The sequence below is a fragment of the Danio rerio genome, chromosome 6 (genome assembly GCF_052040795.2).
Source record: "Danio rerio strain M-AB ecotype USA chromosome 6, GRCz13ab, whole genome shotgun sequence".
Classification (NCBI taxonomy): Eukaryota; Metazoa; Chordata; class Actinopteri; order Cypriniformes; family Danionidae; genus Danio; species Danio rerio.
In genome coordinates this window covers 13,874,545-13,902,221 of record NC_141026.1, presented here as the reverse complement: position 1 = coordinate 13,902,221, position 27,677 = coordinate 13,874,545, and the positions used below count along the sequence as shown (strand labels likewise).

General features: G+C 36.0%; 2 protein-coding genes across 2 annotated transcripts in view; one reads left to right on the top strand and one right to left on the bottom strand.

The window, feature by feature from the left end:
• stk24b (serine/threonine kinase 24b (STE20 homolog, yeast)) overlaps positions 1-27,677 on the bottom strand; it is an 835,587-nt gene that overhangs the window by 308,169 nt on the left and 499,741 nt on the right. The window lies entirely within an intron of this gene.
• Positions 35-25,762, top strand: tmbim1a (transmembrane BAX inhibitor motif containing 1a). Its single transcript, NM_001005992.2, is given in 13 exon segments — positions 35-236; positions 10,001-10,281; positions 15,687-15,757; positions 15,846-15,910; positions 16,039-16,092; positions 19,159-19,209; positions 20,537-20,576; positions 20,706-20,743; positions 22,639-22,726; positions 22,814-22,909; positions 25,225-25,278; positions 25,388-25,537; positions 25,540-25,762. Coding segments are annotated over 11 exon segments (975 nt in total). The 5' UTR covers positions 35-236; positions 10,001-10,013; the 3' UTR covers positions 25,540-25,762.

Sequence of the window (27,677 nt, the reverse complement as noted above, 5' to 3'; positions counted from 1 at the left end):
AGCTGCTGTTGACTCCACCTGCTGGTTTGTAAGCATCTTGAGTCACCGAACGTCATCCATCGCCTGACTGCTGCTTTTACATACGTGCAGTTGAGAGAAGAAGGTGGACCAGGGTGTCAACTGTTTTATTTAATCAGACTCTCGAGGGATCTATCTTTTGATACTTCTTTTTTCGAGTTTCGACATCGATCGTATAACGTTAGTTTTTTGGTTTTTGGATTACAAGACAGCGCGTGGTAAGTATTGTCACATTTTTTGTTATAAACAACGGGGTACCCTTCTGTTCGAAAAGTTTTTACATAGATTTTTTCATCGTTTTTTTTATTTAAAAACGATAAAATAGTCGTACCAGCTGTTAGTTTGGGGCAAAATGTGGTTACCATGGTAAATATTTATAAGGGGAAGTGAAGCCAACATGTTCACATGTTCAGGATGGCGTCCAAGAGCTGTAGAGTAGTCACTTTTAGGATGTTTTCATAACTATATAATTGACATGTAGTCTATTTTTAAAGATGAACTTTCACGTGAGGAAAATGGCAGACCAAAATACTCCCTGACCCCTTATGATTTTAATATCTTTACAATCTGTGGCTTGTTTTTAAAACTTTAAACTCCCAAGCTAACCAATAGCACTTTTAGGCAACATCCACTTAACACAGCCGTGATGCCATAAAACTAGTAGTATGCACTTAGTAGGCTCACTAGGTAATAAAACATTGCCTAATAAGATTTATTTTTGTTTTAACTGCATTAACAATACTTTCTATTCAATACATATGATTTTTAACCAACTGTTTGGTCAGTTTTGCCTGACAAAAAGCTTATGTTTTAACTATGCTTATTTATACAAAGTGTTTAGTTGAACATGGCAGATTGCATAACATTTTGGCTAGTCTTATTCATCAGGGAGGTGGACCAGCAAGTAAAGGAAGTAAAAAAAAAAAAGTGTCATTTATTTTCCACTTTAAATGTAAAAGATTGCTTAGCAGAGCCCACAATGATGTAACAGAGTGTGTGTGGTAGGTTTGCTTGAGTCATGCTGGCTGTGTTGAGCTGATACAAGAAGAATGGAGACATTCTTTTCCAGTCTGGCTTAAATTACAGATAATGTTATTGTAAACATTTGGAAAAACCTACATGCCTTCTAAAATGACTTCTTAAAACACTTCCATATGCTTGGTTTTAAAAGTAAAAATCACATTAACTTGGTTTTATGTTGTTCCTCAAGTTCTGTCACGTGTCCTGAGGTATTTATTTGCATTTAGCAGCTACCTGTGACCTAATTCCAGTCTTGTCTGAAATGAATCTGACAGTCACTCCTAACAGAACATGAAATGTTGAAACGCCTTCTCCCAGGATACTTTCAGTAAATGACGATCCCTGGTTAAACGTTGAATAAGATTTTCCTCAGCAGATGTGAGTCACATGTTCATACTGACCTCACTGTGTGTGTTTCTGAGACCTGCTTTACATTTGTTAGATAAAAGGAAACACTGATCCTGGCACATGCAGTAAATGCTGTTAACATGGACTCTCTCCCTATAAACAGAGCATAGTAAAGCAGCATTTGAGGGCAAACTAGCCGAATTCATGCTTCTCACTATAAAGCTTTTCATGGGTTGAGCCTTGACGGTTATTTTCAGGAAGACTGTTTAGAGTGTGGTCAGTGATGCTTTTTTTGCTGTCAAGACTGTGAGAGTGAAAATGGCTACACTGCATTTGTAGATTTAGTATTTCATCAGAGTGCATCAATGTTACGTGACTATAATAATACTAATGCTTCTGTGAGTTAATCAAATCACAAGGAGGAAACTGTACTCCTAGATCATTTATTTTCATATCTTTCCTGCATGAGATTTTAGGATGTGGTGCTTGGTTTCAGGTTAGCATCTTGAGTTATAGCACAAAATGGTGGAAAAAATGTCTACCCTGTTAGTGGTTTAAAAAGTTTAACAATAAGCTGTTTCACAGATTCAAATATTCCCTCATTTAAGCGTTTCGCTTTATTTTACTAAATAATTGATTCAGTTTACCTTAAAGAGAGAGAATGTTAAATGGTTTATACCAGGGGTTCTTAATGTCTACATTAAAAGGTCCAAATCTGAATTTTTATCAAGGTTAAAGGTCCGGAACAATTGATATTCCATAACTTGTTTTTAATAAATATTCATAACATGCATCACAAGTCAACACTATTTATTTTTCTTTAAAGAAAGTGGCATTTGAATTGTGGCAAATGTGACAAAACCACTTATAAAAGTTCATATTTGTACAAAACACAATAAAAGATAGGCAAAAAAACAACAAAAAAAACAACAACAACAGTATCTGGATGCAGCCATGATGATGCAAGCTGAGATTTCAGAGATGCAATGTCAGACACAATGCACTCAATGGAGCTAGTGACGTCACTGTGAGAGGTATAGGTGTGGGCATTAAAAATAGCTTTGTGCTGGCTTGTGGCAAAGTAAACGCATACTTATCTGTTCATTCAACTTACAAATGTCTATTCTCTTCATTAAGTTTTCTTTTCCATGAGACCGTCATCTGCATCCATTCAAATAAACAATTTGCTGCGGTGTGTTAAATGAATAAAATGAATAAAACCCACAATTTGAATCCTTTATGCATGGTCTTGCAGTACAAAATACAAAAGAGTTGTGTCTGGATTGAATACCCTACCGGTCCAGATCTGGACTGGAGTCCTGACATTGAGAAGCCCTGGTTTATAGTAATTTAACATTACTGACAATTTACTTTTCAACTTAAAGGGATAGTTCACGCAAAAATTAAAATTTCCTGGTAATTTACTTGCCCATAGGTCATCCTAGATGTAGGTGACTTAGTTTTTTTTTTCTTTAGTAGAATATTAAAGAAGTTTTTGAGCTTTGACTGTGGTTTATTTTTTATTTTTTGTACAAACGCAGTGAATGGTTACAAGTTTTTTAGATTAAAACTAAACGCATAAACAAGCCCAAATCAACAAATCAATAGCCATAACTTCTGTTGGCTAGGGATGTAACGATTCAATTGACTCTTGATGCGATAAGATTCACGATACTAATTTCATGATTCATAATTTTAGACAAATTTAAGGTGAACAAGAGTCCTTTCATTTTTTTCTCAATTGCTGCACAATTCTTTTTCTTTTTTTAAAAAGAAAATATTTTCTGCCTTAACCAAAGTGGAACTTTAAAACAAAATCCAAATAAAAAAGTGCATAATACAAACTAAAGAAGACTCTTTATTATAAACAAACTAAACAATTCACTGCAACTAAATTACAAATTTAAAACAAAAATGAACAATGCAAATTAAAGAACACTCTTTAATACAAACAAACTAAATATGTGACTGTGGTAGGATTTTACTTTTTTTTTAAAGAAATATCAGAATAGAAATATCTATGTTTTCTGTAAAAAAAAAAAGGAACAATCTAATATCTGGTTCTGTAACAGTACAGCTTCCTTTTTCAGTCTGAAAAACATCTTCATGCTTTTGCTGTGAAAACACTGATGCACCATCTCTACAGCACTCAACATCTCCATTCCTTCAACATTTCTACCGATTTGAATCATCACATATTTAAATCGATTTTAAACTGGCTCATGGTGAATCGCTATATACCAACTGATGACACATTGAGGTTTTGTGATGGAAACAATCGCTCCGTGTAAGAAATGGAACAATACTTATAATATTATTAGCTTTGATCCACAGTCTAGTCAAACAGTTCTCGGCGCGTGTGTGACTGTGGTCTGATGGCTTTTGAGGAAAAAGACAAAAACGCGAGACCTGGTGACGTATTCATAGATATCTTTCAACAATTTGCATCACCTGACCGCTCATGCAAGTTTCTTTTCTTTCTCGAAAGCGACTGGACTAGACTACGGTCACTAGGCCTGTCACAATAATCAAATTATCGACTTATCGTGGAATATTTGTACATGACCTCAATCATTTTTGGTGTTTCAGTATTTAAAGTTATTTTACATTTTACCTCACTGATGTCAGAGTTAACAATTGGACAATTCTTTAATAGTACAATTAATAGGATATATAATAATTTACATCATTTTTGACATCAAATTACAAATCTAAGTGACCTCAAGAATGAAAACCCTTAGTTCTTTGAAAGTGGCATAAAATGATCTCAAAATGACTATAATATCGCTTATTAGGCCTGCACGATATTGCAAAAATCTGACATTGTGATATTTTTGTTTTTCTGCAATAAATATTGCAATATAGATGGAATAGATATATGATTTTACCAGATGATGCACAGAGTGGGCCATTTATATGGATACACCTTAATAAAATGGGAAGAGTTGGTGATATTAATGTCCTGTTTGTGGCACATTACTATATGTGAGGGGGCAAACTTATCAAGATGAATGGTGACCATGGTGGCCAATCTGAAGTCGGCCATCTTGGATCCAACTTTTGTTTTTTCAATAAGAAGAGGGTCATTTGATATATATTTTTTTCACGAGATCAATTGAAAACTGCTATTTTGAAATTATTTATTTATTTACAATTGGAATGATTCTGTAGGGAAGTGAATCATTCATAAAAATGTTAAAAAACAAATTCAAATCAAAGATAAGTAAAAGAAACTGTTTAATGGCTTTCGGGCAGTCAGATAGTATTCAGATGTGGAATTTGAATAATCAAATGTAAAATAAAACTGCAAAAATAGTTATATATTAATAAAAGAATATTCTTTATTTTCAAGAGTTCACACTTAGCTGATCATCAATAAAGCGAATTTGGCATGCTGTCCCGGGAGAGAGCCCTGAGCTCATAATATCCTCGAGCCCGGGGCTCCCTCCCGTTAGAAGGGCGAGAGGGGAGTTCGAGGTCAGGTAGGTCTCGAAAACTCCCCTGCTTGTCACCGTGAGAAGTGTGAACTGAGGTTGTATTGGGTGGTAATTTGTTTTAGTCGATTTGGCTATGGTTCATGTTTTGGACGGTGGGAGGACACCGGGGAACCCGGGGGAAACCCACGCGAACACGGGGAGATTATGCAAACTCCGCACAGAAACACCGACCGGCTCGAAAGGTTGGACCGGCGGTGTTCTTGCTGTGAGGCAACAGTGCTAGCCACTGGGCCACCGTGTCGCCCAATCAGAAAAAGGAGGAGGATGAAGGGGTGGAAAGGGGGGAGCTTCAAGACGAAGATAACTGGAGTGACAAACTCAGGTTATTTATAATGCTTCCGTAATCATCTAATATGGATGATTACGGAGCTAAAAAGGAGCCAGCCGTGTTGATTATAAGCACGTGATCCTCTCGAAATTAGTTTATGAATAAACCACACAAAGCTACAAACGGCAAAATTTTTGTTCCTGATTACTTGAATTCTATCAGGCCTTAAAAACACGTGCAGATGAAATATTTTCATTGTAGTTAAACTTTGCAATAGCTACACAATTCTGATGTGTCCCAAACTGTTTCTCCTGGTCAACTATAATCATAACTCAACATAGCAGATCCTGCGATGTGACTTTTGCGAATGTACACATTGCGATATCGATACTGAAAGGATATATTGTGCAGTCCTATCGCTTATCAAAACATTTTCTGTGACAATATATTACACAACGAAAATTCTTTATCGTGACAGGCCTAACAATCACACATGCAAACAAACAAAACTTTAATCTGATTTTCTAACAAAACTCACTCGCGTATTGCCTTACTGTCTATTAACATCTTCCCAATTCTGCTTGCCACTGCTGCTTTTTTTGCAGTCACGACTGTAAAAGTGAAAATGGCTACACTGCGTTTGCAGCTTTTGTATTTGATCGGAGTGCACTGACATTACAGGACTATAATAGTACTGATGCTTGCATGAGCTAATCAAATCGCAAGGAGGTGTCTGTACTTCTAGAATCATTCATTTTCATGTCTTTCCTGCACGTCATTGTAGATTATTAAAATGGAATTTTTTAAAAAATGTGGCATGTGTCAACTTGCAGCATAGCAGAGTGGATTTATGTCCACTTTATCTGTTGTTTACATCTCAAGCTCTTGAACTCGACACACAGCCACATTACTGCTGTTTACCACGGACATCTTTCTTATGGCAAGAGGTCTTGAACTTGAGGCAGGAAGGATATTCTAATCTAAGTTTAGAGCTCTCTCAGAAACATTGTGCTTAATGACTGGGATCCTTCTATGTTTCCGTCTGAATAATGAAATAAATGCTCTCATATGGCATGCTATATAAATGATTTTATCTGCACTGTTAAATTACACTGTATATAAATGTGTTAAATCACACTGTATTTAACTATAAAATTAACTGTAGGACATTTATGCAGTATGTTATTGTATTTTAAAGTTGAGAATTAAAGAATTACAGTTGATTTTACAGTAAAGATATACATACAATTCTGTAAATACATATTCACCAATATAAATGGTGCTGTAATTGTAAATAAAGTATTTCTCCTGTAGTTGATTTACAGTAAGTTACTGGCGTACTGCTTTAGTTACTGTAAATTCTACAGGAAATATTTAACAGTGTGCTTTCTCATATCAATAAAGGGATAGTTCACCCAAAAATGAAAATTCTGTCATCATTTACTCACCCTTATTTTAAACCTTTATGATTTGATTTGTTCTGTTGAACACAAAATAAGATATTTTGAAAAAAAAAAAAAAAAAAAAAAATATATATATATATATATATATATATATATATATATATATATATATATATATATATATATATAATACTTCACTGTCAGATTTATTTTTCTACTTTTGATACCCGTGTTTTCAGTTTTCTTTAACATATGTGTTTATATGAAGAAAGAAACCGATTTTGAATCACTTGAGAGCGAGTTAATGAGTTAATAGTGGGTAATTAAACATTTTTGGGTGAACTATCCCTTTAATTTGTGTAACAGTAATGATAGAGCAATTAAGTTTCAGCTTCACAGTTGATAAATTCAGGGTTATTTTCAGCAAAGTCCTTGTTTTCAGAATAGTCTAGTGCAGGGAGTTTCTAATTGTGGTCCAGGGAGGCCGAAAGTGTATGCCTTAAGAGTCAAACAACAAAATAAAGACAAACAATTACTCGAAAAACAAGTAATTTAACCATTTTATATTAAAAAATAAAGTAATAAATAATCAAGTAATTATTAAGTATTTTAGGGAACTGGGATTAAAATAATAGAATAAATACAAATGAACACAAAATCAATAATGTTTAAATATAATTAAGAAGAAAATAGCATGTAATGAACATATATATTTTTTTGTTTAAAGTAAGCCAGTTAAACAAATTATATTTTAATTAGCAGTAAAAGTGGTTAAAACATGTAAATAATAAAAAAAAATTAATCAGATAAATACCATAGTATAATCAGTTGAATAGTTTTATAATTTGTTATGCTCTGAATTAAATATTTTTCAAATAATAATTTAGAGCAATTTATAATATAATTTTTTCCACAGTATTAGTCGTCTTAATATATATATTTTTCCTTTTGAGCAGTAAAATGTTTCTCATCCATAATTTAGTGCACTGTAAAAAGTAATAATTAGATCTAACTTGTATGAAGTGAGGCAAGCGGCTGCATTTTATGTTTTTGGTTGGGTCAACTTCTAGCCTTTTTAAAGTATAACAAACATTGTAACATTGCTTAAAACAAATGCAACAAAATTAAGTTAAGCTGACTAATAGTTCTAAAATTAATTACCTGCTTTTCTTGTTACAGGTAGCTTATTTACATGTTTCTATATGTAACCTGTATTTGTTTTGTTTAGGTTTTAAGAACTTTTTCGTTTCCGAGTTCTGGGTTGCAGCTGGACTGGCATCCGCTGTGCTTATGAATAAAGGGACCAAAGGAAAATGAATGAATGAACTTTTATGTTTTAAATAAAAATAACTGAATCATATGTCAATAAAATTAATTAAATTGACTTCTGGCTGTAACACTTTTCCAGATTACACCTAAAATAGTTTTGAAATGTCAGTGATTCTCTACTGGGATTGTTTGCTGTGGATTTTGAATGTTTGCTTAAAACGAGAAAGGACGTCCATCTCCGCAGTTGTGGAGTGACTCATTAGTGAACTTTAAGTGACTCATTAATGGCCACAGAGTGAACTCTTTCTGCTGAGAGAGTGTGTATTCATCCGACACAGGAAACCCATTCTTGCTTATGCATTTTTATTGGACTTTGATAACCAATATGGTTTCCTGCTCTAAAATTATTATAATAGTAAAGGGAAAGATCATGTCAAGTTAAATAAGTTAAATAATTTACAGATCATAAGGTGGATTGCTTAAAGTATAAAACTCAAATTGTTTAGTTTCAGAAAGTGTCCCAGTTAGCACGTCCTCATTTAGGCTATACATTCTTAAAAAAAAAAAAAAACATAAATTGCATTTCTTTTGGTGTAAAAATCATCAACTTTCTCTTTCTCACTTTGATTCTGAGTTTGTGTGTGTGCACATAAAGGAGAGACATTCATAGAAAACAATTGCATGCCTTGAAAGTTGAAACATAAAGATGCTGTGATTGATTTCTCACAAGCCAATCAGTACAATTCACAGACAAAGATACAATGTTTAAAAGCTTTGTACAGCAGGAGGAAAAGAGCTGTCCTTGAAAGAGGATAGCTAAAAGAAAAGAGTTTACATCATTAGTAAATGGGAAGTGACGTTAGATGTGTAGTTAATGTGGACAGAGACTTAGAAGTGTAAGTTCATGTCATATTTTTGTAAATTCAGCTTAAAAAAATACAGCTTTAAATTGCAGCTGTACATAAACCTGTATAAAAATTAAAATTGTAAATGTTTATATGTAATTAAACTTGTTGGTTAAACCAAAATGGCTTATGTGTAGCAAATTATGGGTATAATAATTCGTAATAATTGTACTAATTGTATTTTTTTTTACTTTTAAATGTAATAATAATAATACTTAAACTTTTTAATTTGGAGCAACAGGAAGAAGAGTGGGTTTATTGCATCAAAGATGTGTCACTTTTCTCACAGTGTATTGGTTTGTGAATTCTAATATAGAACATATAACCAGTCCTGTTGATGGTTAGCCTTGCATTGTAGGATACCATGGAGACTAAGGCATGAGATTATAACTGTTTTCAAGTTTTACCTTGGTTTTGAAAAGTCAAGTTTTTAAAATCGATAACATTTTCTGTTAAATCATTCCAACAGTATATATAAGTTTTATTTTTTTATTGACTTTTTAAACTATTATATTTAGTTATTTAGGATTATTTAGAGCAGTATCTCCAGCAGAAAAGGACCCTCCACATCATAATCTACTGATTCAGGAAACATTTAAAAAACAAATCGCTTATGCACCAACATCAAAGCATGCTATAGACCTGAACAGTGCAGTGGCTTACTTTGTCTCAAACTCGATTCCTAAAGGACCACAGCTCTGCACAGTTTTGCTCCTAATCGAACACAGCTGATCCAACTAATCAAGGTGTTCAAGACTACTAGACTATTAAGCAGGTGTGAGTTGGAGGTGGTTGAAGCTAAACTGTGCAGAGCTGTGGCCCTCCAGGAATTGAGTTTGAGATCACTGCTTTAAAGCAAAGATATTCAAAGATGCCTTTTCAGATTGTAAAGAAATCTGTCTTTTTTGAATCTGTCTTTTTTCTGATAAAGATAGCTGAAGTCATTTTTTTATTTTAATTATTTAGCCTGATGTTTATTGCTTTAAAATATTTTAAAAGTTTTTCAAATAAAATATATTATGTTAATGGGGAAAAAAAGTAATTGTTTATGCTCCAGACATTTCAAAAGGACATATTTTAGAGCAGTGATCACAAAACCGTGATAATTCTACCCAAGGTTTTCATACCATCAGGATCTTATATTGGCTTATGACTACCTAAAACCCAGAATTGGTGCAAACTGAAACCTAACTGGCTTAATCATGCACAGGCCCCTGTGTTTTTTACATGTTGGTTACATAAATACATGATTCTGTCTCATCTATCCAACAGGAGTTGAAGCAGGATGTCTAGATCAGATTTCCCTCCTTCTTATGATGATTCTCGACTGCTGTCAAACACTCAGCCGGGGCCAGGTTATCCTCCTTCTGCTCCTCCATATGGATTTAGTCCATATGAGGGACAACCGGGATACCCACAGCCTAATGATCCATACCGAGGACAGCCCAATGATCCATACCGAGGACAGCCTAATGATCCATACCGAGGACAGCCGGCCGGATACCCCCCTCCAGCTATGCCAGTCATCCCCGTCATGCCTCCTCCTGGGATAGGTAAGACCATTATTTCCAGCATAGAAAAAGAAACTTTTATAGGCTCCTGAAACTTTGGAGAGCAGTTATTTTGTAGCTTCTATGTCAGTTTAATTATGTAGCCAATATAGTTTATGTCTATAAACATGTTTAGGAGGATCTCTAGATCATTATGTATTATAAGCCCTTTCAGGAAATGTAATTATAGCAGATCATATGCAGGCCGTTGAATTTAATTTTAGCTGAGGTAATCATTATTTATTGTGTAGTCTCTGTGTCTTAATACATTTAACTAGATTGTTGTTGTTGGGAAGAGATTTGTTCATGGGCTTTCTGGAATAGGTGATTCTGGTTAGTCCATCACTGTTTTTGTGGTAAAAGATTTTTGGCTAATAGAGTGTGTAGCTACCCGCCGGTTATTAAACAGTCCACGCTTCCCAAATCTTCCCAAATGCTGGGGTTTGTTCTTCGTACCTCGCTTAAATGATCTAAGATTATTTGGCAGATCCTGGATCTGTTAATGTTGATAACTGATCTCTCGCTAATTTGGTTCTTTAAACAAGTTCGCAAATCAGATTGGAATGTCTGGATAAACTGATCTGAGATCGCTGCGTGTGTTGTGAAGGACAGATCTATCGATCCTCGAAATCAAGATCAGCAATGCAACGATTGCCTGACGGCACAGCAGCGTAATGACATCATCTGATTAATATTCAGTTATCCATGTGAGCAAAATTACGTCAAATTAGCAGTAAACGGGTTGTTTAATATGACACGCAATAACCTTCCACATTTGTTGTGAGCTGCAGGCTTTACACTTTCATGTGTCAAGAGTATTCATTATGTATTTCAATGCATATCAATGTATTTAGTTCTACATTTAGAAAAGATTTTCTTATTATAGTAGCCAATTTTTAATCGGTAACTGGATGTTTACAAAAGCATTTCATATTGGTAAAGGCGTCTGCAACTTTTGTGAAGCATCAAATCACCGGCATATTAACTGTCAAAACATGTTTATGACTGCATAAATGTATTAATCGCTTTAAAAAAAAGTCACATATTGTGTATTTCTATTATCCACAATTTGTACTAAAGCGATCTAAAAAGTTCATATCAATAAGTTTTCTCTTTGCACCACCAGGTGGCAGTCTTTGTACTTTCATTTCGAGGGTGCAGATTGCATAAGTTTTATTAATATGTATAACTTTATTTATTTTATTAATGACTTTAACTTTATATATATAGTTAAAAAATATTTACCATTTTCCCTAGTGTATATAACTACTACTGCAAGAAAATATCAGAATTCGGAACATACTTTCTGTATTATCTTTGCTTGAACTAAGCCGATCTAATCCTGTTTATATGAATTGAACCTGCTCCCGATCAGGTTTGACCTAGCAGAACTGTTGCTATGACAACAACTCTCGGATCAGCTTTGAAGAACGAAACGATCCTGCATCGTGTCAAATCGTCAATATCCAAATCCAGCTAACTGAGTAATCCACGTACGAAGAACGGACCCCTGATGTCTATGCGTTTTATTTATTGAACACCATGAGTGCTAAAAAGATAAACAAACAAACCAAATGTTTCACACAGGCACAATCAAAGGACATCAAAATAAACAAATAATATACAAACAATGTTACGTTTACTGTGTTGGCCTGATAACCAGCAGCAGAATAATCAGAAGCATTTAGCGTGTCTGCATTGAGATCTCACTATGCTGTCCATACCAACTCTCGCTGGTTAAATTCATCAAGGAGAATCACGTGACCTCCATTCAAGCCAACCGGAAAACAAGGAAATTTGTAACATAAATATACACCAACACACATTCAAACAATGAAATACAAAAACAATAAACAACCAAATATACAAGCTGACCGATCAGCGTCAGCTTCGTGGTGTATATTTTGTCAGATACTTTTTATTGTTTGTTTGTCAAAGATTAACCTGTATCCTGTCACATGTGCATGCAAAGAGTGCAAAGCTAAATGCGCTCGCTGTCTGTGTGTGTGTGCGCGTCCGCGCTGTGTGTGTGTATCTGTGTGTGTGCATGAACTTTGTAACGACATTGTGTGTGACTTATCGTTGCAACTCAACAACAAATGCATCAGATACTCATTGGTAAAGTTCTTACTGTAGTATTTCTTACAAACGGTACGTGAGATCTTTTTCCTTTATCTCTGCCTAATGTCTGAGGCAGCCGAGGAAGGAGATTAAGGCGCGCTGACAGGCACGTGGAAACGGTGGGCGTGAAGGACTAGCCTTAAAGGCGCAGTACAAAAAAAACCCTACCTGGTGCTCAGAGGTATAAAATAGAAACTTACAAAAGGTATAATAAATAATCGGATGGGTGTTTTGAGCTGAAACTTTTCAGACACATTCTGGAGACACAAAAGACTTGTTTTAAATCTGGAAAAAGGGGTATCCTAGGTGCATATTAAAGGAATGTTGAACACATGAAACCGCTGACTTCCATTGCAGGAAAAACATGGAAGTCAATGGTTCATTATTGGATGAACATTTATCTTGTTTTCTTTGAAGTACTGTGTTTTTGCTTATCATCTGATGATATAAAACAATACAATTCCATTAAAATCTCAAATTAAAATCCATGTTTAAGGCCAGCATTGTGATGTATGAGGTCTGCGCAGGTTAGTTTCTCTTTTTTTTCCCGTTACTGCAAACTAAAATCTTTTTTAAAAGATTAGTTTAAAATATCCGACAAGAAGAAGATGTCACAGACTGACTGTGGTTTTAGTATGGAACATTTCTTCAAACATCTTCCACCACAAAGGCTGTATGCTCTCTCAGAAGATGCATTTATGCATGTATTGCAAAGAATTAATTTTTCCCTAAAACTCAGATCTAATTTATACGTGACCTCTGCAGTAAGTGTTGTTCACTTTAAGATTCAGATCAAGCTTGTTCACTTTCAATTCAAGTCCAGATACAATGTTGTCAATGTGATCCTTCATGAACCCCTGTTAAAAGCTTGAATCAGTGAAATTTTAAAAGGTAATTCCAGTCATTTCCAAGCATATACTTTCTCTTGTGGCACAGAGTTTGCATGAGTGCATTGATTTTGCAATTATAATCACAAACAATACAGTCTAGATCAACATTGAGATTCATCAGAGTTCATCACTGGGAAAGTGATTGCAGATTAATGCTTTCATCACGTGTTCTTGAAAATGTCCTGCTTCTCACTTAAGAAGTTGTGATTATCAGCTTGTTGATTTCAAGTGCTGTCATGTTGTCAAAAGCAATAATTACAGCATTTTAAATCAGTACAAATTTATTTCTGATTGTTAAAATCTGATATAATGGATCACTCATCCATAAAACACATGTACATAGTTTTGTTTTTGAGTTATTTTTTTAAATTATTTTTGTTGCTGATTTTCTTTTTTCTTTCACACGAGACTCACATTATGAATATTTATGCAAAGTTTGCACAAAATGTCTATATTGCAACAGAAACCAAAGTGTAAAACGTACTTTTGGAATGCCCTACTTTTAATATTAACAGACAACAGTTTTTATTCTGGAGAGACTTAAAAGGAAATATTTTAAAATGCGAATCCTTCAAAAATTTTAGAATATTTAAAAAGTAAACCTTAAAAACTGTTTTAGATTTTGATCTTCTGTATTATTATAATATTGTTATTGATGTCTTTTTATTTATATAATTGTTACCAGAAAATTATATTTACAAAATGTTTTAAATTAGATCTGGTTTTGCCATGAAAGAGCCAGAGAAAGTGACATGGCAGTAAATTCAAACCTCTCTTTTTTTCTTTTCTTATGTATTCAACATACACTCGCTGGCCACGTTTTTAGGTACACCTTACTAGTACCGAGTCGGACCCCCCCTTTGCCTTCAGAACTGCCTTAATCCTTTGTGGTATAGACTTAACAAGATGCTGGAAATATTCCTCAGAGATTTTGGTCCATATTGACATGACAGCATCACGCAGTTGCTGCAGATTTGTCGGGTTCACATCCATGATGCGAATCTACTGTTCAACCACATCCCAAAGGTACTCTATTGGGTTGAGATTTGGTGACTGCGGACGCCATTTGAGTACAGTGAACTCATTGTCATGTTCAAGAAACCAGTCTGAGATCATTCGCGCTTTATGACGTGGCGCGTTATCCTGCTGGAAGTAGCCATCAGAAGATGGGTACACTGTGGTCATAAAGGAATGGACATGGTTTGCAACAATACTTAGGTAGGCTGTGGCGTTGACATAATGCTCAATTGGTACTAATGGGCCCAAAGTGTTCCAAGAAAATATCCCCCACACCATTATACCACCAGCACCGTTGATACAAGGCAGAATGGATCCATGCTTTCATGTTGTTGACTGCAAATTTTGACCCTACCATCCGAATATCGCAGCAGTCTCATCAGACCAGGCAACATTTTTTCAATCTTCTATTGTGCAATTTTAGTGAGCCTTTGCGAATTGTAGCCTCAGTTTCCTGTTCTTAGCTGACAGAACTGGCACCCAGTGTAGTCTGCTGCTGCTGTAGCCCATCTGCCTCAAGGTTGGATATGTACAGTAGTACATTCATAGATATTCTTCTGCATATCTCAGTTGTAACGAAAGGCTATTTGAGTTACTGTTGCCGTTCTATCAGCTAGAACCAGTCTGGCCATTCTCCTCTGACCTCTGGCATCAACAAGGCATTTGCGCCCACAGAACTGCCGCTTACTGGATTTTTTCTCTTTTTCAGACCATTCTCTGTAAACCCTAGAGATGGTTGTGCATGAAAATCCCAGTAGATCACAGCAGTTTCTGAAATACTCAGACCAGATCATCTGACACCAACAACCATGCCACGTTTAAAGTCACTTAAATCACCTTTCTTCCACATTCTGATGCTCTGTTTGAACTGCAGCAGATCGTCATGACCATTTCTACATCCCTAAATTCATTGAATTGCTGCCATGTGATTGGCTGATTAGAAATTTGCATTAACGAGCAGTTGGACAGGTGTACCTAATAAAGTGACCGGTAAGCATATGTCTGCATGCACACAGATAGGAATGTATATGTTACTAAAAAGTGAATGTGGATGTGTATGTGCTTATACATTAAAGCGTGTTCAGATTTATGGTCTCTGACATGTATCTGATGAAATTTCAATACTGTTTGAGAAATAAAGATATTTTGATGAATCTCATTGAGACTTGTTAAAACAATCAGAATATTTGTCTCTCTTTTTTTGAGGGATTTTGTCTACAGATGAATATTGTCTAAGTGTTGTGTTGTTATGAGATGTTGTGTTATTCTATAAATATATATTTTAGTAGCATCTTTTTATCGTCAGGGATAATGCATGATAGCCTGAGGTCATTCATACTTTAGTAAATGTAGTTTTGACTGAAAACATTATTATTACAGGTGACAGTGAAGGATTTACCACAGCTGAAGGATTCGAGAGCACTGATGTCCGGCACAGTTTTATACGCAAAGTAAGAGAACCATTCATCTGTCATTAAATAATACACTGTACTCTCCACATAATGGATATTAATTCATTTCTGAATGGATATCTTGCAGGTTTATCTGATCCTCGCTGCTCAGCTTCTTGTCACTGCTGCCGTCGTGGCTATTTTCACATTTGTGTGAGTTTCTTCAGGGTTGTTGTTCGGTCATGTGCTTTGTGTTCACCCAAAATAAAGGATTAATCTTATCACTGCTTGATCAAGGCAGACTTTGCTGTAAACTCAGATTGATGTGTTTATCCATACAGGGAACCAGTAGGATTGTTTGTGAGGAAGAACCCCGCCATCTACTGGGTTTCATAGTAAGAGTGATATCTTTAATTGTTCATTATGAATATATTGCCTTGCATGTGCAACATTAAAGGGGTTATGCATTAAATGTTTTTGCATCAGTTGCAGGATTAGCTAGTTCCTCCATAAATAATATACTAAAGCATATCTAAAAAATGCACACTATAAATTGCTGTTAACCGGTATAAAGGGCTTTCCTTTTTATTTAAAGGGTTAGTTCACTCACAAATTATTTAACATTATTATTAATTACTCATTCTCATGTCGTTCCAATCACACAACTTAAGAAATGTTAGATGAAATCCAAGAGCTCCCTCATCCTCCATAGGCTGCAATGATTCTGAGATATTCGAAATGTCAAGAAAAGAAACCAAAATCACTTTTATGCGGCAAATAAAATCTGTAAATATGATGTTGTTCACCTGGATCCTCTCTCTGGGGAGCAGGTTTAGCACACTAATTATATATGGACAAAGTTTTATGGGCTTTTTTTTGCTCACAAGTGTTTTGGAGCTTACAGTTAAACCACTGGGAATGTTTTGATAATTATTTTGGTTCCTTTACTGGACTTTGATCCAGTAAAGTTATTTTAACATGTTTTTTTTTGGCCCACAAAAGTGTTTTTGGAGCTTACAGTTAAACCACCGGGAATGTTTTGATGATATTTTTGGTTCTTTTACTGAACTGGATGTCACTGGACCTTTGCTGTCTATGGAGGATGAGAGCGCTGTCAGATTTCATCCAAAATACCTTAATTTGTGATTGAAATGACAAGAGGGCAAGTAATTAATAACATAATTTTTATATTTTAATTAAATACTTCCATCTCCTTTTGATTATAATTATGGCTAGCCCAGTGTCTGCAGTATATGTAAACCTACCAATCATGGAAATGTTTTGAATGACTTAACATATAATAACATCAGTTAATAGAAACATTGACATTTTACAAAATTTGGTGCAGATCTGTATTTTAAACCAGACTTTTTATGTAAGGAATCACAAGGATTTAACGTTTTGTCCATATTGTGACACAAAATTAAGTGCTTATTAGGCTTGGGCGGTATCTAAATTTTGGTAGGGGGAGATGATGTGTTCGTGAACGGAATAGCAAAACCAAAAAACCACCCAGCTAGATGATACAGAGTCCAGACAGCCTATAACAAGCTGTCGGTATAAACATACACAAATAGACACACAGAAGCACGCTCTCTGTCATTCACACACACACACACACAGACAGCACCAAGCCAGCAACGCACAGCATCACGCTTTCTCGCATTCTCACAAACACATATATAAACAGCATCCACTTGGAAGCGTGCGTGCTCGCTCGCCCGGGAGTGATATTGTTAGACCGCCCACTCTTTTTCAAAATACACCAGAGTTACCGACGGCTCCTGCGCTTTATTCAGAAATGTATTCCCGCACCACAACAAATCTGGTCAGGTACTACGGCTCCCGCGGTACAGCAGTGGGAATGCAGACCTCTAGTTCGTATTTACCATGTCTCCCTTCTCGTTCGGTTGAAACCAGTAATACTGACAAACTGCAGAGGTTGTGTTCTTTTTCGAGACCAGGGGCCTCATGTACGAAGACTTGCGTGGAAATCATACTAAAACAAAAAAAAAAATTCAGATGTATGAAACACTGCGTACGCTGAATCTCACGCATATTCTTTTGTACATCCGAATGAACGTGAAACTGAGCGCAACATGCACGATCACAAAACCCCTCCCTGCTTCCTCCCCTGTATGAATATGCAAATGACTCTACTTTGGCAAAACCCAACGAAAAAGCAAAGGCAAATGCAAGCAAAAAGAGAAACTTTGAACAGAATGTGAATTGGAGGTGCTGCTTTCGGAGATAGACCGGAGAAAAGCGGTGTTATTTGCAAGTTTGTTCTCCGGAATTAACAACAAAAGAAAAAAATAGAGTGGGAGAGTTTAGCTGATGCGGTTAACACAGTTGGGTCTGAACATTGCACTGAGTGAATTAAAAAAGAAATAGTGTGGTTTATAGATGTAAAATGTTGCAGCACCCTTAACAGTCTCAGTGGCGCAGCTCGTAAAATGTTCTGACACGTTCGAGCATGAACTCGGTTCGAAACCAGCATCTGATGAACTCTTTCTTCTTTTTTCCCCCGCTACATATCAGATTTTGCCAACTATTTATCACGAGAAAGACAAATAGGAATCATTAATAAGTTTGTGCATCATATTTTATTTGTACATTTATTGAATGGAAATGTTTCTGATTCACGCATACAAATTCATCTTCAGATAGTGTCTTTATAGCAATGTGCGCGCAGTAGATAGCTCGGATTACATTGGGAAAACAGGCGACCGCTGCAAATTGTGCTTTAATGTTTAGCTGGTCAACTGTATGGTATGGAAACCTTATATACCTGCTAGATGAACCCGTCTCATACAGCTGCCATTGCAAGGCTCAGACACTTTGTAGAGAGGAATTTAACACAACTGCCTGTAGGAGTCGCCAATGGAAATAAAACAGACACGCACAAAAAATGTGCGGACGCCAGGTGGAGCTGCGCACATTCCCACGTTCAGTTCATTGTTAGTAAATCCAAACGTGAGTGATTCTGAGCGTGAAACCTGGCGTACGCAAAGTTTTTGTGCGTACCCAGCGTTGATACATGAGGCCCCAGGTCACTTGGTACAAGACTCGCCATCTTACCTCACCTCTCTCTCTTTTCTCAACACTGTCCCGTGATGACAGTCACACACGCATTTTTAGCCATTAAATAAATAATATGTAATATTTAATAATTGTCTATGATGAAATAACGGTATTGAATCTGATACCGTTACTATTTTTAGATCCCGCGGTATACCATATTACTGTATTACCGCCCAGGCCTTGTGCTTATAATACATGTTCTGAAAGAGGAAAGTTTCTCACTGCCGTTAACTTAACGGCAAATGGTGTCGCTAATAACAAGGTGTTTTGAACTCTACATGTACCTCCTTTAATTGCAATTAATATAGTAAGGTTGAACAATGTGAATGATAACTGAATTAATTTTATATATATATATATATATTTTTTTTTTTCAGTGCCATCTATTTTGTCACACATATAGTACTGGTTTGCTGTCAGGGACCCAGGTGAGATGATCACTTACTTTTCTGAATCAACCTATAATAAAAGGATTTTATAAAGTTATCTACAAGTAAAATATAACATTGAAGCTGTTTACACCTGGTCACTTCATGAGTTTGATCGGATTGTGAATCTGGCAGGTGTAAATACCCTTCAAAACACATTGGAGACTGAACCGTTCTAAATCCATCTGGTTGTTGAAACCACATATGTACATTTATCTCCTCCTAAATGTCAAAAAATAAATAAACCTAAGGGTGTGTTATAAGCTATATGATAAGTATATATAAAAGTTTGAAAGGTTTAATTTTGTATTGTTTTTGACCAGTAATTAACCATCAAATGTTAAATTACAATGTTAAATTCACATTAAATGGCAGCTTTAATAACAGAGATGCATCACACATCTGTCGTAGCCTATCATTGTTGATTTGAAGATGGGGTTTAACCCAAATTAATGTTAACATTTTACAGTTTTGAATGATATCTTGTACATATCTGTACAACAAAAATAGATTTTATATATCCTTTCCTATTATGACAGTAAACTTAGAGCCTCTCTTGTGCATGTATGATGTTTTATAGGTACACATTTAGTCATTTATCATACAAGAGGTTTTACTGGAACACGAGTGAAGTACAGTACAAAACCTGTAGGCAACATGTAAAATCATTTGTACGCCGAAAAGATATACGGCTTATGTTTATGTAAAAAATACATATGTAAAATATGGTGTATTTGATGCTTAAGTTGAAATTTGCGTAACGCTTGCAATTTGGAGATCAGAATTATATCCATTTTGCAGAAACACATTTATGTGACTAAATGTAAATGGTACCGTTTTCACAAATTCAAAAGCTATTCGATGAAGTGACCAAGTATAAAAGTGTGAACAAAACAGTGCAAACAAAACATAGTTTACTCTTTGGACTAAAGCAGTGGTTCTCAAACTGTGGTACGTGTACCACTAGTGGTACGAATGCTTCCTTCTAGTGGTACGCGGAGGAATGAAATGTCATGTACATGCTACACACATTTCAAAGTTTACCAAAAATGATGTATATAATATGCCATATATGACATATAGCCTATATTTCTAAGGTAATCTGCCATGATTTTTTAACTGTGCAGAGTTGTAGCTGCTTTACTGGGCCTACTACACTACTGTATTTCAATACTACTCATTTTGGTGGTACTTAGAGAGACAAATTTTTTTCTGAGGTGGTACTTGATGGAAAATGTTTGAGAACCACTGGACTAAAGCCTTCATGAAAGCCACTACAAACATAGGTTGAACCAATTTATTTAACCTTTGCCTTTCACGTTTTTAGGAGGCGTTTTCCATGGAACCTGCTCCTGTTGGCCATTTTTGTGAGTTCAGTTATTTAATAGTTTGAGTCACTGTAATTGTAATGAATAAGATAGTTTACGTGTAATGTTGTAGACAATGTGCAGAAAGTCTTTGAATTGCATTACCTTTTTTTTTTTTTCTTGCTTTAGACACTGGCCTTATCTTTCATGACTGGAAATATAGCAAGGTGAGACATGTCTCATTAAATATACATCGCTTTGTTGGGATACAATAAGAAAATAGCATGGCTCTAACTTAAGGATTGTTGACAAAGGGTTTCAATTATTGAACAGTAAAGCTTCTGTTAAAAGCAGCTTTGTTTAGTTTGCAGTAGGGTTGGGCGGGTAAATGGTATTGTATTGAATCGCGATAAAATGTTAATAACAATTATAAGCTCTGAACTTCTTTATATTGATCTATGAGCAAATCACAGAGCAAATCACACAGCAGAAATATGCAAGAATGGTAATCTAAAAGTGGGTTGATATTAGAGATGTACCGAATTTCAGCCACCGAAAGGTTATTGGTCAAAGAATGTTATGCCATTTAATGGAAAATTCTATACACAATACCCCATAATGACAATGTGAAAAAAGATTTTTTGAAATTGCTGCAAATATATAAAAAATAAAAAACCTGAAAAAACACATGTACATAAGAATTCACAGCCTTTGCCGTAAAGCTCTGTAGATGTCTGTAGACCTCCGAGACAGGATTGTCTCGAGGCACAAGGCTGGGGAAGGTTACACAAAAATTTCTGCTGCTCTGAAAGTTCCAATGAGCACAGTGGCCTCCATCATCTGAAAGCGGAAGATGTTTGGAACCACCAGGAGTCTTCCTAGAGCTGGCCGGCCATCTAAGCTGAGTAATCGGGAGAGAAGGGGCTTAGTGAAGGAGGTGATCAATAACCCGATGGTCACTCTGTCTGAGCTCCAGCGTTCTTTTGTGGAGAGAGTACAACCTTACAGAAGGACAACCATCTGTGCAGCAATCCACCAATCAGGCCTGTATGGTAGAGTGGTTAGACGGATTCCACTCCCCGCCTGGAATTTGCCAAAAGGCATCTGAAGGACTCACAGACTATAAAAAAACTAAATTCTCTGGTCTGATGAGACTAAAATTAAACTCTTTGGGGTGAATGCCAGGCGTTACGTTTGGAGAAAACCAGGCATCGCTCATCACCAGGCTGATACCATCCCGACAGTGAAACATGGTAGTGGCAGCATCGTACTGTAGGGATGTTTTTCAGCAGCAGGAACTGGAGGACTAGCCAGAATAGAGGGAAAGATGAATGCAGCAATGCACAGAGACATCCTGAATGAAAACCTGCTTCAGAGTGCTCTTGACCTCAGACTGGGGAGACAGTTCATCTTCCAGCAGGACAATGACCCAAAGCACACTACCAAAATATCAATGAAGTGGCTTCACAACAACTTGGTTAATGTCCTTGAGTGGCCCAGCCAGAGCCCAGACCTGAATCCTATTGAACATCTCTGGAGAGATTTGAAAATTGCTGTACACAGTCTCCTCCCATCCAACCTGATAGAGTTTGAGAGGCACTGGGAATGGGCAAAAATTCCCAAAGACAAGTGTACCAAGCTTGTGGCATCATATTCAAAAAGATTTGAGGCTGTAATTGCTGCCAAATGTGCATCAACAAAGTATTGAGCAAAGGCTGTGAATACTGATGTACATGTTATTTTTCAGGTTTTTATTTGTAATAAATTTGCAACAATTTCAAAAACTCTTTTTTCACATGGGCATTATGGGGTATTGTGTGTAGAATTTTGAAGAAATAAATTAACTTAATCCATTTTGGAATAAGGCTGTAACTTAAAAATGTGGAAAAAGTGCAGCGATATGAATACTTTACTTTATAATATCTTATAAGACATTAAAATACAAATGAGCAACTTTTCTATACTAGTGATATTTTACGCGCGTGCATTTTTTAATGTATTTGTAATCAAATAAATGTAGTCTTGATGAGCATATGGAGACTTCTTAAAATTATTCTTATTTTTTTAATGCTAAAATAACAAGGCAAACTGATCAATATAATAATGTTGTTTGTTTTTGTAGTTATTACAGCACTAGAGCGGTGTTCCTGGCCCTGGCCATCACAGTTGTCGTGTGTGTAGCAGTGACTGTGTTCTGCTTTCAGACGAAGGTGGGTTACTTTTTTTTCTTCTTTTCATAACACCGGTCATGCCAGTTTGTGAAAGCGTGTAACCTCACTTTCTCTGTTTCACAACAGGTGGACTTCACCAAATGTTCTGGCTTTTTCTGTGTACTCGGAATCGTAGTGTTTGTGACCGGCATCATCACTGCTATTGTCCTGTCATTTAAATATGTAAGCATAACATTCTGCTCAAGTTTAGGTGTATAGAGCAATAATTATTGTTTCATAGCAGCTTTATAAAAGGCACATATTATTGCATTACAATCAAATTCGGAAAAGTTAGGGCTATTAGTTACCATACCTTTATTTGTCACTTATTACTAGTTTTAACAGTTATTTTATATACAGTTGAAGTCAGAATTATTACCCCCCCCCTGTTGTTTTTTTTTTGCTCTCTCTATTTTTTTTTTTTCTTTAATATTTTCCAAATGATGGTTAACAGAGCAAGAAAATTTTCAAAGTATGTTTGATAATATTTTTTCTTCTGGAGAAAGTCTAGGACTTGTTTTATTTTGGCTATAATAAAAGCAGTTTTTATTTTTTTAAACACCATTTTAAGGTCAAAATTATTAGCCCCTTTAGAATAGTTTTATTTTCGATAGTCTACAGAACAAACTACTATTATACAATAACTTGCCTAGTTAACCTAATTAATCTAGTTCAGCATTTAGATGTCACTTTAAGCTGTATAGAAGTGTCTTGAAAAATATCTGGTAAAACATTATTTACTGTCATCATGACAAAGATAAAATAAATCAGTTAAATGAGTTATGAAAACTATTATGTTTATAAATGTGTTGAAAAAAAACTTCTCTCTACTAAACACAAAACGATGAAAAATAAAGAGGGGGGCTAACAATTCTGACTTTAACTGTAAGCATAGTTAACCTGCAGTTATATAGCTTAAACTAAAGATCTGCGAGGGACTAAATTTTGAATACCACTCCTGCCAGGTTTTAGTCCGAACCCGACCGCTCCGCTTTTATTCAGCATTTGTTGTCCAACTGCCCGCCCCACCCCGTTTTCTACCTGTCGCACCCTTTTCCTCTAACGGGTGGGAGGGAGGGGGGTATCACCCAGCTATACAGAGTCCAGACAGCCTATGACAAGCTGTCTGTATAAACACAAATAACACACATAGACACACAGCACCAAGCAAGTGACACACACCCAGACAGCTACAGCATCACGCTGTCTCACACACACACACATAGACAGCACAAAGCTCTCTCATTCACGCGCACACACACACACACACTCACATAGACGGCAACAAACAAGCTAAGCACAGCATCACGCTCTCATTCACACACATACATACATATGTGTGCTCCTTGGAGCGATATTGTTAGACCGTACCGACTGATCCTGTGCTTTTTTCGGAAATTTATTCCCGCACTGCAAGAAATCTGGTCGGGTCCCGCGGTACAGTCGTGGAAATGCAGACATCTAGCTTAAACCTTGTGTAAGCATAATATTGCATCTTTTATTCTCATTGAAAATTGTTAAATGGCTAGTTCACCTAAAAATTCACCCTCAAGAGGATCCAAACGCAATACTGTTTGAGTTCCTTGTTTTTCTCTTCCAAACAAACAAAAAAAAAAGATATTTTGAAGAATGTTGGAAACCGGTAGCCATAGTTACCCATAGTAGGCATAACGACCTCTGTGGAAGTCCAGACCATTTTCCCACATTCTTAAAAACAGGAGGTTGAGTAAAGATTTTTACTCAGATGTTTGATATATGGGTCAAAGATGGGATGTCACATTTTAGTGTCTACATTAATTTTATGTGATTATCTTTCAAAGACGTTTTATTTTAGGTAACGTTAACTCAAATATCTAAATATGGGTGAAATGATTACCATGACATTTGTAAAATAAGTCATGGCACTAAATAATAAATAATAATATTCACACTTCATTAATTGCTCACCAACCTTTAAAACCTAGTAGTTTGAAGGATCGTTGTAACGTAAAAGCATTTTGGTGCTAAAACTGAATGCTGTTTGATATTTCGTCAAATGATTTGCATCCCCGATGTATATTTTTTGTTATATAAACTATTGTCATACAATTTTTTTTAAAAATGACAATCTAATGTATGAAAGGTAGGCTTAATTTAAAGCAGTATTGGATTTGAATATTGAAACACATTTTTTTTATCTTGAACCATATTTACATGTAAAAAAAATAAGCCAAGTTTCCTGAGTACAGTTCTTAACTAACAGTCCTGTCAGGATCTTGTGTTCCAAGTCTTTTATTTATTATTTTAAAGAAATACAAAAGCAGATATTTTAAAGAATGTTGGAAACCAGTAATCATCAACACCCATAGTAGGAAAAACAAACACTATGGAAGTCAATAGCTACCGGTTTCCCACATTCATAAAAACAGATGGATGAGCAACTATGTCAGAATTTCATTTTTACATCAACTATTCCTTTAATCCATCATTTATTTGTTATTTTCTCCATTTGTTTTCAGGTCCCATGGCTACACATGCTTTATGCATCTATAGGAGCCATTGCATTCACTTTGGTAAGCCTGTTAACTGTATCAAATTCAGCATCAGTTCCATATTTAAACACTGCTCACTAATTTCATCCAAAAATTTCTTTTTTCTTGCATTTGTGTTTTAAATGTTTAGTTTCTGGCCTATCACACTCAGCTGCTCATCGGGAACCGGAAGCTCTCCATCAGCCCAGAAGAGTACGTGTTCGCTGCTCTCTCCCTTTATGTTGACATTGTGCAGATCTTCATCTTCCTCCTGCAAATCATCGGTTACGCAGAGAGATAGATGGATGGATCAGAAGGTGATTGATGTACCTTTACAGTACTGTCATAACGGCTTTATTGTTTATGCACCATGCAGTGCCTGCTCAGCCTGGTCTTAACTATAACATATACTCAAATATTACTGAACTTAAAATATAGCTGGCGTTATACTGATCAAGCAGCCGGAGTATAATTTCCACAGTTAATTATTGAGGATTTCCATCATTAAACAAACATATGCATACTATCTGGTGAAAAATGATAGATGTGTTTTAAGCCAGTGTTTCCCTACCCTGTTTCTGAGGGCACACCAACAGTACACATTTTCAACCTCTTCCTAATCAAACAGACCAGAATCACCTCATCAGAGCATAAGATGAGACTCCAAAACCTGAAGTCAATGGGTCAGATAAGGGAGACATCCAAATTATGTACTGTTGATGAAGCCAGTGTTTCCCAACCTTATTCCTAAAGGCACACCAACAGTACACATTTTCAACCTCTTCCTAATCACACACACTTAAACTCATCATAACATTAGAAGAGACTCTAAAACCTCAAATGAATGGGTCGGATAAGGGAGACATAATATGTACTGTTGGTGAAGCCAGTGTTTCCCAACACTGTTCCTAAAGGCACACCAACAGTACACATTTTTAACCACTTCCTAATCAAATAGACCAGTATCACCTTATCATTACATCAGAAGAGACTCCAAAACCTGAAGTCAATGGGTCAGATAAGGGAGACATCCAAAATATGTACTGTTGATGAAGCCAGTCTTTCCCAACCCTGTTCCTAAAGGCACACCAACAGTACACATTTTCAACCTCTTTCTAATCAAACAAACCTGAACTCATTATAACATTAGAAGAGACTCTAAAACCTCAAATGAATAGGTCAGATAAGGGAGACATCATAATATGTACTGTTGATAAGGCCAGTGTTTCCCAACCCTGTTCCTAAAGGCACACCAACAGTACACATTTTCAACCTCTTCCTAATCACACACACTTGAACTCATCATAACATTAGAAGAGACTCTAAAACCTCAAATGAATAGGTCAGATAAGGGAGACATCATAATATGTACTGTTGGTGTGCCTTCAGGAACAGTTTTGGGAAACACTGGCTTCACCAACAGTACATATTATGATGTCTCCCTTATCTGACCCATTTATTTGAGGTTTTAGAGTCTCTTCTAATGTTATGATGAGTTCACATTTTCAACCTCTTCCTAATCGAACACACCTGAATCATTTCATCAGAAGAGACTCCAAAACCTGAAATGAATGGGTCAGATAAGGGAGACATCCAAATATGTACTGTTGATGAAGCCAGTGTTTCCCAACCCTGTTCCTAAAGGCACACCAACAGTACACATTTTCAACATCTTCCTAATCAAACACACTTGAACTCATTATAACATTAGAAGAGACTCTAAAACCTCAAATGAATGGGTGAGATAAGGGAGGCATCATAATATGTACTGTTGGTGAAGCCAGTGTTTCCCAACACTGTTCCTGAAGGCACACCAACAGTACACATTTTCAACCTCTTCCTAATTGAACACACCTGAATCATTTCATCAGAAGAGACTCTAAAACCTGAAATGAATGGGTCACGTAAGGGAGACATCCAAAATATGTACTGTTGGGGAAGCTTGTTTTTCCCAATGCTGTTCCTGAAGGCACACCAACAGTACACATTTTTAACCTCTTGTGAATCAAACACACCTGAATCACCTCATCATAACATTAGAAGAGACTCTAAAACCTCAAATGAATGGGTCAGATAAGGGAGACATCATAATATGTACTGTTAGTGAAGCCGGTGTTTCCCATCCCTGTTCCTAAAGGCACACCATCAGTAAACATTTTCAACATCTTCCTAATCAAACACGCATGAATCACCTTATAAGAAGAGAAATCAAAACCTGAAATGTAAAGGTCAGATAAGGGAGACATCCAAATATGTACTGTTGGTGAAGCTGGTGTTTCCCAACCATGTTCTTAAAGATACAGCAGCAGTGCACATTTTCAACCTCTTCCTAATCAAACACACCTGAATAACCTCATCAGAAGAGACTCCAAAACCTAAAGTTAATGTAACAGATAAGGGAGACATTAAATATGTACCATTGGTGAAGCCAGTGTTTCCCA